We start from the raw sequence: 14,699 nt of genomic DNA, 5'->3' as shown, positions 1-14,699 counted from the left end.
GAAGGGAAGTTGGCAGGAGGCAGCAGCTGAACGCAACTCAGGCCTCCGGGCTCCAGAAGGCTTGAAGCCCCTGCAGGCAGGTTTCCTCTGGGCTCTCGGCCTCCAGGCTCCTCGTAGCCTTGGAGGGAAGTTGACCCAGCAGTGAGCCACCTTCGATTAATAAACCAGCTGTGCCTTCCTACTTGGGTTCCACGTGGGAGAACTGTTTCTGGCACGATCATTGTTGGGAGAATGATTTGAACTCGTAGGGGAGAGGTTTGTTGAGGGAGAGGGACAAACTGGGACCAGCAGTGAGGATGGGGTGGACTAGATAGAGACTTAGAACACGTGAAGAGGGGGAGTGAAGTTTCATTCTAATTTGAGCCCCCCTACACCTCCTGCCTCTTTTTTCACAGAGGGGGAAATGTCTTCCCATTCTCCTCTTCAAGGAAAAGTAATTAAATGCTCCAATTCATGTAGTGCGATTAGTCAGAAGGCCCTCTGTGGGCTTCTGTTTTCTCATCTGTGAAATGGAGATGGTGATAACCTACTGCACAGGATTATTGTGAAACATGAAAGCCCACATGGCTTCTTTCTTTTTCTTTTTTTGTTTTTTAGAGACAGGGTCTCGCTCTGTCTCCCAGGCTGGAGCACAGTGGTACGACCATAGTTCACTGCAGCCTTGACTTTCTGGACTCAAGCAATCCTCCTGCCTCAGCCTCTAGAGTAGCTGAGACTACAGGCACATACCACCGCATCCAGCCAATTTATTTTACTTTTTGCAGAGATGAGTTCTTGTTTTGTTGTCCAGGCTGGTCTTGAACTCCTGGCTTCAAGCAATCCTCCCACTTCAGCCTCCCAGAGCACTGAGATTATAGGCGTAAGCCTCTGCACCCAGCCCAGAAATATTTTATTAGCTTATTAGAACAAAACATGTCACTCTTCCCCTACAATTGGAAAAAGATGGTGCTTAACAGAAAAGAAGCATCTGTGGGGGCTTTGGGTGTCAGTGAGGGCAAGTAAGATGCTTCCTAGCACCCCTTAAAACACACCAGGGAGCATCTCCTACTCATTTTCATGAGTAGAAGGCCAGACTGCCAGCGTGGCTGGATCTCTCAGCCCCACCCAGATTTTACAAACCTGCATATACATCTGACAACCCCCGACTCTTCCCATTCCTTTTTAGAATGGGAAAAGAAGGAACCTTCGAACCAAGAATCTGGGCAGGGTTTCCTTAGCTGCAAGCTTAAGGCAGAACTGGTTCTGGCTAGATGGCAGAGAGAAGTCCAGTGGTTATAGCATCTATAGGAGGGAAGTGCATGGAGGTGATGGCCCCAGGGTCTTATGCCCCAAGAAAGAACCCTAGGCCAAGAGAGGACATGGGAAGAGCAGAACCAGCTTCAGCCTCCCAAAGCACTGGGATTACAGGTGCGAACCACTGCACCCACCCCAGAAATATTTTATTAGCACGTGTGTAGGTGCTGGCGCAGTGTCACATCTCATAGGGGCCTCCCCAGGGCATGCTGCCTCCTGCCCCATCAGTAGCCATTGTCTGGTTCTCTTGATTAATCTGCACAACCTGCAGAGTGAGTATTATCTCCTGCATTTGACAGATTAGGAAACCAAAGAGATCAGGAAACTTGTCCCAAAACACATAGCTAGTAATTGGCAGAGGGGCATCAAACCCAGGGCCGGATCCTCTACTCTTTCCATTCTCTGAGGCTTTTCTGATCTCCCAGGCAGTTCTCAGGACATTGTTCAACCTTGTCTCTCCTCTGTGCCTTAGCTTCCCCTGGTTGAAAAGGGACAGTCCTCCATGCCTATGCTGATGGCCTACCTGTCCCTGTCCCTAGCGGGCTGCCAAGGCAGGGTCTCCAGAGTGCTGTGAGGGCTCCTTGGAGAAAAGCTCCAAATCTGGAGTGGCAAGTTCTGAGACCAGCTGTGAATGCACCAAGTGGCCTCCTGGAGTGGGTAAGACGAGTTTCTTCCCGTGCCAGACCAAAAAGAATGGAAGAAAGCTACTTGGGGAAAAACTGAAATTAGAGGTGTGCTAGTAAATATTTAACAACTTAACTCTCTGGGATTGGGGGTGTGGAGGGCAGGGGCAAGCCCTGATTTGCAGCATTTGCCAATTTCCATGGTGTAAATGCTCCCACCATGGCCAATTTCAAGCTGTCAATGTGATGTCAGCCAATTTGCAAAATTTCTGAAAATTTAACAATTGGCTTTCACAGGCCAGAACAAGGCAGTTTCAGCCCACTGCTTAATAGCCACACCCTGCCCCTGGTCCACACCTGAGCCTACTCTTTAGGCTGTGCTGCCCAGTAACTTCCCCCAAAAAAACTGACTTCAAGTTATCCCCATCCTCCTGGCCCCCAAGCCCTGTGGACAGCTGCAGGTCCTCTCCCTTTGAGCTCCAGTTCTTGGGAAGTGGATGTCTCTGGCTAGAAAAAGAAACCTATTTGGGGATAAACACTCATTCTCCAAACCTGCAGGAAATGCAGAGTTTGCTGACTTGGCCCCCATGAGCTATATAAATTTGAGTCATCGTCCTCCTCAGACCAGCTCTGCTGTCTTCTTTCCATACTTCTGCCAGTCACAGCCTCTCAGCTGGAGCCTCTTGGGACACTGGCAAGTGACCGCTTTTGATTTACATTTTATTCTGAGCTTCCCTCCAGGGCCTTCCCCCGACACCTTTCCCCGAAGTCCTGCCTAGGAGGGGGACTTCATGCTCCTTCATCCCTCTTCATCCCAGGAGCTCAGCTAACAGAAGCCGCTTGTGGATTCCTTCAAGGACACAAGGAAACTCACTCCTAGTGGGCAGAGCAGAGCACACTGCTCCCCCTACATGTCACCCTCAGACGAGCTGTGCAGATGTAGCTATGCCTTGCTTTATGGCAGAAGTACATTCCGGAAATCTCGTGTTTAATAATAACAACCTCTCCTCCATCTGTGAAGCGCTCTAGAGTTTCCAAAGCACTTTTACATACTACACATCGTCAAATCCGAGCCTCACACCAGCGCTGTGTGGTGGGTGGTGATTATTAAAACACTCTCATGGTGTCTGAGCCTGTCAGAGTTGGAGAGGCTTCAGATATCATGTAACCCAGCCACCCAGCTGAAGCTCCCATCTTTTCCGTGGTGGCCCAGCTGGTCAGTCCAACTCTGCTTGGCCTCTGCAGTGGCAGGAAATTCACCTGGAAAGGGAGGCAGCCCATTCCAGCCTTAAAGAGTTGGGGGATTGAAAAGGTATTATTTAGGTTGTCTCCTTGTTATAGATCAAATGCATTGCTTGTAGTTTGGCCCTTCAAGTCATACAGAACTGATATAATCAAATCTCATTCGGTATTCAAAGGGGGCTCTCATGTTTCCCCTTCTCCCCTACCCCCCAAATCTTGCCTATATATCCCACGTTCCTTCAAATATTCCTCATACAACGAAGTACCGAACCCCTTTACCATCCTGGCCAACTCTGCTTTGAATGTACTTTCATGTACTTGTTTAATCAGAGTAGTGCAAGACCAGAAGTTTCTGCGTGCTGTGAGCAATGCCTCTGTTAATGCATCCTCAGCTAGGATTAGTTTAGGTTGGATTTTTTTTTTGACAGACACTTCTGATATATTGAGCCAGCTGTCAACTAAAACATGGCTACTAAGCCATGTCTCTCCTTCCCTGCACTTCAATATTGATTTTTCTTGGCCCAAATGTTAGAAGTGTTAAATTTTAACTTATTAGATGAAGAGTAATCTTATCAGATTTAGCCCCTTGCCAAAATCTGTAAAGATCTTTTGGATCCCAGTTTCACAGCATTCATAAATTTGTTGAGCATTTTTTTTAGACATTCTCTAAATCACTGATTAAAGTGCTGAATAAGAGGATAAGGAGGAAGTATGTGACACTCGTTTGGAAACCTGCCCCAAACTGACATTTATCCTTTAATTGTCATCCCTTGGGTGTAGTTTTCTAATCCATGCAATTGTCCACCAGGCTGCGTCTCTCCACATTTTCTGCCAGGCTGTCACGGGAAACACCTTGCTGAGGTCGCTTACACCGTGTTTTCCTGATCTGCCAGCTGAATGATCATGTCAGATCCACGAGCTGAGCTTTCTGACAGCAGCCTCTCATCTTTGTCACCCCAGTGCCCAGCACGGTGCCTGGTACATGGCAGGCACTCAAGAAATATCTGAAGAAATGATCAGTTGCATTAGTGAATGAAGGAATGAATCTGGCCCAGATAAGTGTGAAGATTACTGAGTTTTAGTTTTTTTCAGAATTCACTTTATTTCTCTATTTTGAAAATTGGAACAGCATTTGCTTCTACTTGCTTTCTTACAGCACCTCCTTAATACTCATGAATTCCAAAAGGTCACCAGTTTGCTTACTGATGAGAAAATAGGAGCTTAGGAAAGTTAAAGAATTTGCCCAAGGTCAAAGGCTAATAGGGGAAGACGGTAGGACTCAAGCAATTGTCTTCTGGCTTCCAGGCACCATGATGCTATGTCTAGCCTCTTACCCACTGAGATTGGAAAGGCTCCCCCAGATCAGCCAACAGTGGCAAGGGTATTTCTGCCTAATAAATGATGCAATCTAGGAAAGCAGGTACATTTCTTTTATAGTCTCAACCTCATTCACCACCCATCATTCATCTATTCATTGATTCAACAAATATTTATTGAACACCTACTAGTGCCAGGCTATTCTGGGCCCTAGGAACACAACTGTTACAATCACTCCATAGGCTTGCGTTTCAGCTGGCAGTGAAGAGAAAATCAATAAGCACATAAATATAGAATATGATCATGGTAAGGGCTATGAAGAAAAATAAAGCAAAAGGCAGAGGGGCTGTATGGTACTCCAAAGAGGTGGCATCTGAGCGGAGATCTAAATGAAGAGAAGATCTAAATGAAGACATGCAAATGTCTTGGGGATATATGCACCAGCAATGCTTGTATTCACGGAAGTATAATACTTTTTCTTCCAGAAAGCAGGGACCTAGATTCATATGATGAACTTTGCAACTATAAAATATCTGATTCTTTCAAGGCATGTTCATTCGTTTATTCACGCACTCATTTTCTCCACAAGTATTTTTATTAAGCATCAAACCTTTTTACTAAGTATGTGCTAGTTGGAAGCCGGCGATGAAGGAGTGATCAAGGCCTCAGAGGAGAAGACAGACAAGTACATGAAGCCCAACACCACATGTGGGGAGAGCTACCATCGTGCTACGGACAGGGCGATGTAAGAGAACAGTTGAGGCTTATCATCATTCACACTTTTAGAGATTTCTTTGACTGAAGGAAATAAAAAAGCATGAAACTCCATAATGATGGTTTAAAAAAAATTTAAACCATTGAACCATTTCTTTAAACAAAACCTTAGATAGAAAATCTAATAGATAATATTAAAAGGAGTTGCTCTGGTTGGTACAAAATTGCCAGCCTCGGGACACCTTCAAAAACATGTCACAGATTATGAAAACCCCTGCCCTAAATATTTGTTATGGCCAAGAACAAGAATCTGTTCATTGCCCACTAAAGCCTGCTTATCTTGAAGTGGCCAGGTAAACCAAATTTGGAGAGCCATTCAGTCATCAGTCAAAACCACTGGGACCATTGCCTGTGGCTTGCATTAAAGGGAATAAATAAACCTGTGTCCAAACAACAGCTGATTCAGCTCCTGTTTTCCTGCTTTTCAACGTCATCAAATCAACTGTATGATGGTCCAAACGACTCATAAGCACAATTTAAAGAGTTCATCCTATTGTTTTTTCTACTTCTGGGCAAGGGTTACCATATTTGCACTGAGTCATCTCTTTTCAGAGTGTGCTGGGCATCTCCTGGTTTTGGATGGCCTGAAATTGTTTTCTAGAACATGCTCATTTGAAGAAAGCCTGCTTTTCTTCCCACTGTAGCACACGTATGAATGGATGTTCATTGTGTGCTCACAGTTCTCTTGGCCACATGCTCTCCTCTGGGCACAGCACAGGCCAAGGCAGACCTCACACTACAGCCTGGAGACCAGCACTCTGGCCATGCTAACCCACCACCTCCCCTTTCTTCTCTCTGCAGATGACGGCAACCGCCCAGCCACCCTCCAAGGCCCAGGCTGTCCACATCTCTGCCCCCTCAGCTGCTGCCAGCACACCTGTACCCAGTGCCCCCATCGACCCCCAGGCCCAGCTGGAGGCTGACAAGCGAGCTGTGTACAGGTAGGAGACACTTCAGCTGTGTCTACAGCCCTCAACCAGCTTCAGGTCCAGCTCACCTGTGAGGGATGAGAATGCAGGCCAAAGGGTGGGCTCGACAGAGATGATGGCCAATAGCTATTCTCCCTCGGCCTCCTTCTCTCTCTAGTCAATCCAGAAACCCCTCAGCTGGCCACAGTGACTCTAGCTTTCTGGAAATGTCTAGGGAGGGATATGGAAGCCTAGGCAGCATCTTCCAAGAGCAGCACTTCCTATCTCAACCAGGGAGATGACCCTAATGGGTATCAGAAACCCTCCGCTCAGCCCAACAGGCAGCTGCCTCAGGACCCTCTCCTCGCCCTGTGCCCTGTTGTTGCTTTCCCTCCATCAAGTCCACCAGAGCACTGGACCTCTGACCGCACCCTCTAGGACTTGGCAGTCCACAAACTTTAGGAGGCATGAAAATCACAGGGAGAGCTTGTTAAAACACATGGTTCTGGGCTCTGTCCTCAAAGATGACAAATCAGTAAATCAAGCTATAGGAAGAGGGATATGCATTTTTTAAAGCATTCCAGGTGAATCTGATGCAGCTGGTTATTGGACCACACTTGGATTCATGGTAGTCTTTGTTTTTAAACAATAGGTATTGCGTGTGACTGTAGATTCTGGCACTTTTCCCCAAGAAGCGGAGTTTGCTGAGGGCAGGCAGCTTGTTTTGTCTTGTTCTGCATCTGCCCCATGCATCCAGGGCTGAGTCTTGAATGTTGCAGAGGGTGGGATGGGGCTCAGGGAAATGCCTGTCTCCTTGATGAACTCCCATTCTTATACATAGTTGGGGAGGAAGATGCTGTCATCTGAGAACAGGCCTGAATGAGGCTCCTACAGGGACTTTAGTTATCATTAACAACTAAGAAGAGGTGCCCAAGTCTGCACTCAGTATTGAGGCTGGACCCTTGCTCACATTCCCTTGTGGGAGCTTATATGTTCACATGCATCAGCAAGTGTGGCTCGCCTCTGGCTGGGCACACACTGCAGCAGGTGCGAATGCCAGTAACACGTGGAATGATTCACCCAAGACTAATGAATAGGAAGATTGATTTCTTTCTGAATCCTCCCCCACCACCCCAGTGAGAGTGCCTTTATGGTAATGGTGGTAATTAGGGCTGTTATTCTCATTCTCATCGGCATTATTTTTAGTTCCTCAGATAAGCCGAATGCCTTTAATAACAACAGTTGGGAGTCCAGAGCAGTGGCCTCTGATCAGGGATCCTGGCACTGGGGGCTTCCCAGGCCCAGCAGAGGGACAAAACACAGCACCTGTGCCCTGCCCTGTGAAACACACAGGCCAGGCCCAGCTGCCTGCTGGTGGAGAGCTCTGGCTTGGGCCCCAAAGAACTCCAGGACCTGGTCACAGTACCTGTCAGGGAGACTCTAAGAAAGGTCAAGCTAGCTACCCCAGTGTGGGATGGGCCTCCTTCCCTCCGCCCTTCCCTCTTTACAGTCTCTTATTGAATCCTTACTACTCCTATGTGAGGGCTGTGCTAGACTCCAGCGGAAGGAGGGTCAATGTATAGGCTCTTCCCTCCATCTCTCCAGGCACCGATAGATGTACAAACAAGAAACCAGAGCTACGTGGTCAGAGCAACAGGGAAGGCTTCACAGAGGAGGCAGTATTTGAGTTTGGTCCTAAAGGTTGAGTAAAAGACCCCACTAGGTGGAGAAATGGGGTAGGAGAGGACCTTCCAGGACCAGCCAGTGGCCAGAGAAGCTGGGAATGGGGAGATGAGACTGCACAGACACCGGTAATTAACCTGGGCGAGGTGCAGTGGGCTTGTGCTTTTGTGGGGAGCATAAGGAGGGAAGGGAGTAACGTGGCCTCTGAAAACTCCCCGACAGCCTGATGACATATGTTTGTCATACTCTATTTGGAGCATTGCTACTCAAAGTATGGCCTGTGGACTGGCAGCATCATATCACCTGGGAGCAGATGAGAAATGCAGGCTCTTAAGGCTCACTCAGGCCTAAGGACTCACAATCTGCATTTTCACAAGATCCGGGGGGATTCCTATGCATACTGAAGACTCACCGCGCAGCTGCTCAGACCCCTGGGTCAGGGGCCTGTAGTGAGCATAGATCATGGTCTAGAAAGACCCTCAGATGAGTGGTGTAACAAACAGTTTTTGGAAACCTAGGTTTGAGTCCCACCTCCACTGTGTCCTAGCTTCTCTGAGCTTTCATGTCCCAATGGAACCTAAGCAGCAGACTTGATAAGAATCAATGAGACAGCCCACGGAGGCACCTGGCCCCGCATCTGGCACCAAACAGAGGGTTTACTCGGTCCCACCAATGGGAACCATGGGTTCCAAAGCCCTTCTCACAATCCCAGGCTCGTACCCTACCCAGGCCAACCTGCAGGAGAGGTGGGTCACCGCCCCCATGGGAGCCACCACTTGGATGTCACTTGAAGAATGGCCTAGACCTTTCTGCAATTAACACTTCTTCCTACTCCCCTTCCCTCCTGGGCTTTATCTTCTCCCACCGGGCTGAACACCCGAAACCCTTGGTGTTTGCCCAAAGTATGTCTGCAGCTATCTGACCTGGAAGAGGGAATCCCAGGCAAATGCGGCTGCCCCAGCACCTCAGGACACCGAGCTGACAGCAGCACCATGCTGGCTTCCCATCTCTCCAGTCCTGCTCCTGCCTCCTGGCCTGGCAGCCCCAGGGTTGTCTCCTACAACCACACCTCACCCATTAGTACCAGCCGCCCTCTCTGCAGCCATTGCCCAGGGACGACCAGGGAGGGAGCTCAGCCTCCTGTAGGGTCGGGTAATTTTAATTAGATTTGCCTGCCTGGGGCAGCGTGGCTGCTCCAAAGCACATCAGGGAGTCGGCATTTCATGTCAATAAATGTAACCAGACCCTTTCCATTCAGATGAATGCCCCACACCGGCTTTTGGGAGCCCCCATTATGGCCCCTGCTAGAACCACAGATGAAGGAAGGGTGTGTGTGTGGCCCCTCCCTGCCTAGGATCCTGCTGGGTGGCAGAGGGGCAGTGTGACAAAGGGGAGGGAGCCTGCTAGTGCCCGGGAGGTTTTATTTGTGTATGAGGATGTGTTAATGAAATGTACTGGTTCCCTTCTGATGTGGAAACTGTGGGGTGGGGGACGGAGGGCAGCGTCTGTCTTTAATTGGATCATACCAGTGCATCATCTGGACTAATCAGCAAAGCAACCAGGGGCTCCAGCTCAGATTAATGATTTGAGTCTAATCCGAGCAGATCCCATGATTGGATGCACATCGAGGGTAATTGTGTTTGTGGCCCAGGAGCAGCACTGAGAGGGGGTCCAAAGAGGGGAGGCTGGTGGAGTGAGGGACCACAGGTTTGGACCCAGCTCAGTTCGCTCCTCCCCCAGCTCCCACCTCAACCCTGGGGTTTTCTCCCAAAGAAGTTCAAGCTTAGCTTGAACCACAACACTCACCCACCCATGCTGGTGATGGGTCCGATGTTAAGGGCTGCCTAAATCGAGGGATGAGGTTGCCAGCGGCGTGCAGAGGCAGGGCCAAGAGGGTGAGGTTAATCCAGCTTTCCCTCCCCCTCCTCCCCTCCAGTCTCCTGCGTTCCCCTTTGAAGTGAGTGGGTTCCCATGGAAACCATGGTGTCCTGAGGAATGGAAAAGGGGCAGGAGCTAGGCCTGGCCAGGTGCTGGTGGGGGAGGAGGTTGGCTTTGCGAAGACTGCTCTGCTAGGGTGTTGGCTCGCTTCCCTAAGGCTGAAAACCTCTCTGGGAACCAGGGACTCAGAGGTGCTAAAGTTGTTGCCCATTATTGATAAGGAAAAGCTGGGCTGGAGGCATGAGCAGTGAGAAGACAGTGAGGGCAGTGGTGCTTTGCCTTTCCATTAAGAACCCAGAGAGCGGAGCTGTGGGTCAGGGATAGAGGGTGAGGTAGCTTGCGGACCCTGCCTGTCTCCTTTGCAGCATTACTCACAATTGAATTAACTGTGTTAGCATTTGTGTCAACTTTATTTCTGCTTCCCCCGCTATACTGTGAACTCCAGAGGACAGGGTCTGCGTCTGTCTTGCTCATTGCTTTATCCCCAGCACCTTACATGATACCTTAGAGTCAGCAGCTTAGACGAAGTAGCTACTGCATCAAAGCTTGTTGGATGGCTTCATTAAATAGGTTAGGGAGCACCCCATAAATATACCATAGTTCTAGGTTGATGTGCTGCCAAATGTCTCTTGAGGTGGAGAAGGGGAGCAGCTCCGATTCGTAGCATTTGCTGATCCCCGTAATGTAAATACTCATACCATGGCCCATCCCAAACCGCCCACCTGATACCACCGAGCAGTAGGGAAGACATGAGCAGGGTGGGCTCTCGCTGGCCTCAAAGCCCAAACACCTAGGGAGCCAGGTTCCAGGCACACAGTCTCTAGATTTACACGTGTAAGCCCATCTTACAGGCCAGTTCTTTAGAATGGTGTTACTGATACTTTTAGCTGCAATCCTACATTCTTGGTCCTCACTGTCCTATCTGGTCCACTCTTGGGTTCTAAATTTGAAATGTTCTCTCTTAATCAATGAACTCTTGAAACAGCACCTGGTGTGGATAGGTGTTTTATAAGTGTCTGCAGTGATGATTTTCCACCTGAATGCCAAAGCAGTCTGTCTCTTTCCATCTGCTTCAGCAGAGCCCCACCTTCACTCCAAACTTCTCCATCTTTTCCAAATGGCTTCCAAGCCTTTCCTGGTCTATCAGCGAATGATCTCCTTCCTCGCAGCTCCAGAAACCCTGCCTCAAACCATTCTTCTGCCTCCTCTTTAGTTTCTTAGCTCTGAGAATCTTGCACTTTCCACACCATGTGTCTAGTTCGTTCTGTCAGTCTCATCTCCCACACAGCACAAGCTCAGAACTTCTAAAAGCAATGTGAGCCCTGTTTATAATGCACTTGTTTCTGTCTCATGCAGACTGGATGGCAGAATCCACACTTGTGTGGGGAAGGAACAGAGCAGGACAGTGGGCAGTATTCAGATCACTCCCTTGAGACTATCCTAAAGGTCACGGAAGTTTCCGGCATGATCCTGACAGCCCTATAGCTAGAGGTGCAAATGCAGCCATGGCCCCGTGTTGGGCAGTGGGAAATAGAATCATGCTCTAGAAATAGACTTGGTGAGAACTAGCTTTGTCACCATGGGCTAGCTCATCTCTCTGGGCTCTGTTTTCTCAACTCTCAAAAAGAAAAATGATAATAGCTAGAATACAATAAGATAATAAATGGCCTACAGATCAGTGTTTGGTAGACTGGGGTATTTTAAACAGAGGAGCCAGCATATGTTGCTTTGGCCCATTCAGGATGTGAAGTCTGGTACATTCGCGGGGGGCAGGATCAGGGTTATGAGCACAGCCTGGTTCACACTCTGGCTCCATCACTGGACACTAAAACTTTCTGTGCCTCAGTTTCCTCATCTGTAAAATGGGGCTAAAAATAGTACCATCTCCTCATCTAGATTGTCATGAGGTTTAAATGAGATAACGCAGGTAATGTGTTTGGTAAAGAACCTGGCAGGTGGTCCACATTCTGTGGGTGTCAGCCGCTGTTGGATGTATTGGTGTCAGGCAGGAGCTTGTGAGCCAGGAGGTAAATGCTGAGAGGTGGCACAGCAAGAGGCAGGGCTGCCAAAGGTTTCCAGTCAAGTGGTCTTCACTCTACAATTCAATTAATTATTAACTGAGCTCCAGCATGGGTAAGGCATTGTGGTAAATCCGGAAAGGGGTCCTGTGCAGGGACAGAGGGAAAGATAGGCGTAGAAAGTAGCTGTGACATAAACTTGGCACCCAGCGTGGGCTAAAAAAATATTTGTGGATTTGACCACAGAGCTTCAGGCCCACAGTGTAGCGTGGGAGAGTTGCACTGCTTTTCCCAAGGGAGGTAAGCTCCGAGAGAATGACAGCCACGCTACCAATCCTGGGGCTGGGCTGATGGATGGGGTGGGAGGAATCTCTCCAGGTTTGAGGCTACACAGATAGGCTGGGTCCTGTGTGACTGTCGTCTGTAGCAGCTGCCTGGTCAGGACCCTGGGAACTGGCATTTCCTAATGAAGTGTCTTTGAGAGAACTCTTCCACCCTGTGACCAAAGAGTGTCCTGGCTCCAGTGAAGCTGACCCTGGGGCTTAACCCTCTGCCTTCCCTGGCATTGGGCTTGGTCATTCCTGGAATGTGCTGGGTGAGGTGGCCTGAGAATGGTGTGGGAGACATGCAGCCATTCCAAGCAGAGAAGTTAGGACCGGATGCTTTGTGCCAGGGCCTCTGGACTACTAGGTGCTGTGGGCAGATGTTCCAGGCTGTGTCCTTGGCTGGGCTTTGTGGGATGGGGGTTCTAGCAGATAGTCCCTGCTTTTTGAAGCAGCTGGGTTCACTGGCACCTGAGGTAACATCTCAGCTGCTGACTATAGTCAGGGGGGTGATCCTGCTGGAGCCATAATCTGAAAAGTGAAACCATGCTCAGATTTCCTCTGTACCAGGCAAAGCCCATTCCCTGCCCTTTCTACGGCATCATAAGGCCTCCCGTGCCAAGCCCAGCCTTACAACTGCTGCTGACAGGCCCAGAGGCTGCAGCTGTCTTGCTCAGGGAGCAGGTGTGCTCAGGAGTGTGGGTCCTGCTGCTCCCGCGGCTCACCGGCCTGGTCTAGGTAGAGCTCCATTATCCAGGGTCCCCACCAAGACAAGAGATCCAGGAGTCCTGACATCTGATGAATTTATCCTCACAAGGTTATATTAGGATTCAGTGAGATAACCAATGCTAACAGCTGGCAGTGCTTGGCACACAGAAGGCTCTTGGTGAATGGTAGCTACATTCATGAAGAAGGACTACACTGGGTCTGTCCCCCTTACAAGAAGGAAGACAACCAGCAATTGGGCCTCCTGCTAGTGCAAATGACGTGGGGTGCGGTGGGGTGGGAGGAGAACAGAAAGCTGGGGCCATGAAGGTTCATATGGCCAGTGGCTTCTCACCGGGCCTGAGCTAAGCCAGCTTGCCCATCTTTTAACCATAGTGCCACTTTCTGCTTTTCCCGGGCACTGATCCATTTCATGGTTGAGTGGAAGGAACCTGAACTGAAAATTTAGTTTGCATTCTGACTCTACCATCAGGCAAATCATTTAACTTCTTTAGATAAGCTTTCCTACCCCACAGGGTAGGCATCAAACGAGGAAAGGAGAGATCTGCAGAACTGTTAAGGCCTCTCCAAACACACACAAGTATTATTACAACAGGAGGTTCTTTCGGAAACTCACCGGATAAAGCAGAGATTCTCTCATACAGCAACAGTCTCGTGGCTCCCAGGGTAATCCTGGAAGCTCAGTTCTTGGACCCCAGGATGTGTATGACTCAAGAATCGTAGAGAAAAGGGGGAAGGCAGATGAAGTGAGTCCAGTCACTGCTCACAAGTAGTACATGGGAGAGAGGGGCGAGCACACGATTTGGAGTTTGAATACCCGGATTTTAAATCTCAACTCAGTTACTGCATAGCCTGATGCAATCATTTAACCACACAGCACATCCGTTTGCTAATGACTGAAATGGAAATGAGAAGCCCGTTGGGGTACCAGAATGTAATAAGTACATATAAGAGCACTTTACAAAGTGCCACCAAGCATGTGTGGGTGCGTGTTTAGTCCTTGACTGTGACCAAGACAACATGGTTAGGGCTCACCTCCTCACAGCATCTCTTCCCCTTGAAGTTCTTTCTCTAGGGGGACTGGCTGAATTTCTGGCGACTTGGATGGAATCTCTGACCGCCTTTCACTAGCTGCCTAATTTCAGGAAAGACACTTGTCTTTTCTCTTTTGTTTATAACTTTTATTTTAGGTTCGGGGTGCAGGTGCAGGTTTGTTATATAGGTAAACTCGTGTCACGGGGGCTGTTGCACTTCTCTTTTCACTGCCAGAGTCACCTCGCCTTGTTCTGAAGGGGCTGGACGTGACATCCCCACCAGGTCTCATGTATCAGGCTCTTTGTATTTTTGCCCTCGCAGAGCAGTTTTAACTTTCACTGTGTTGAGATTTCACATAGATGTGTTTAATGTGCCGGGAGGAGTGTGTGCATGCCTGTGTCTGAAGGGAGGAGGGCTGAGCAGACTTCGACCTGCCCTGGGCCCCACACTTGCTGGGAATGGACCTGTCCACCCACCTGGGGGAGGAGAGCTGGGCTGGAGCCCAGGAGCCCTGACAGATGCAGCTCCAATTTAGCAACTCAAAGAAGTCCTCTCCAAGGCAACCCAGGCGAACACACCGCCCACTGGGCAGGACTAAAAATACACCCGCATGGTTTCAACGTCACACCTGAAGTAAAAATACATCCAACCAGGGGCCGCTGGCTCGCTCCCACCCCCCTCTGTTCTCTCCATCTGGTGCCTTCAAGGGGAGGAGAAGCAGAGGGCTGGACAAGCACCTTCCTCCCTTCTCCCTCCCCTCCCTCTAAGACCTCACCACCCTCTCCGCAGGCAGCCCCCAGCAGAGCCCCAAAGAAGGCA

At 49.3% G+C, this 14,699-nt stretch overlaps 1 protein-coding gene across 5 annotated transcripts in view; it reads left to right on the top strand.

Moving 5' to 3' along the window:
• PKNOX2 (PBX/knotted 1 homeobox 2) overlaps positions 1 to 14,699 on the top strand; it is a 319,311-nt gene that overhangs the window by 248,278 nt on the left and 56,334 nt on the right. For all 5 annotated transcript variants that reach the window (XM_030828928.1, XM_030828929.1, XM_030828930.1 and 2 more), the window contains one exon: positions 6,051 to 6,190. In XM_030828928.1, the coding sequence (XP_030684788.1) occupies positions 6,051 to 6,190 (140 nt within the window). The remainder of the gene's footprint in view (positions 1 to 6,050; positions 6,191 to 14,699) is intronic.

This window comes from Nomascus leucogenys, chromosome 15, assembly GCF_006542625.1.
Source record: "Nomascus leucogenys isolate Asia chromosome 15, Asia_NLE_v1, whole genome shotgun sequence".
Lineage (NCBI taxonomy): Eukaryota > Metazoa > Chordata > Mammalia > Primates > Hylobatidae > Nomascus > Nomascus leucogenys.
The sequence above is the reverse complement of the archived record's forward strand: the minus strand, read 5'-3'. Positions and strand labels throughout refer to the sequence as shown.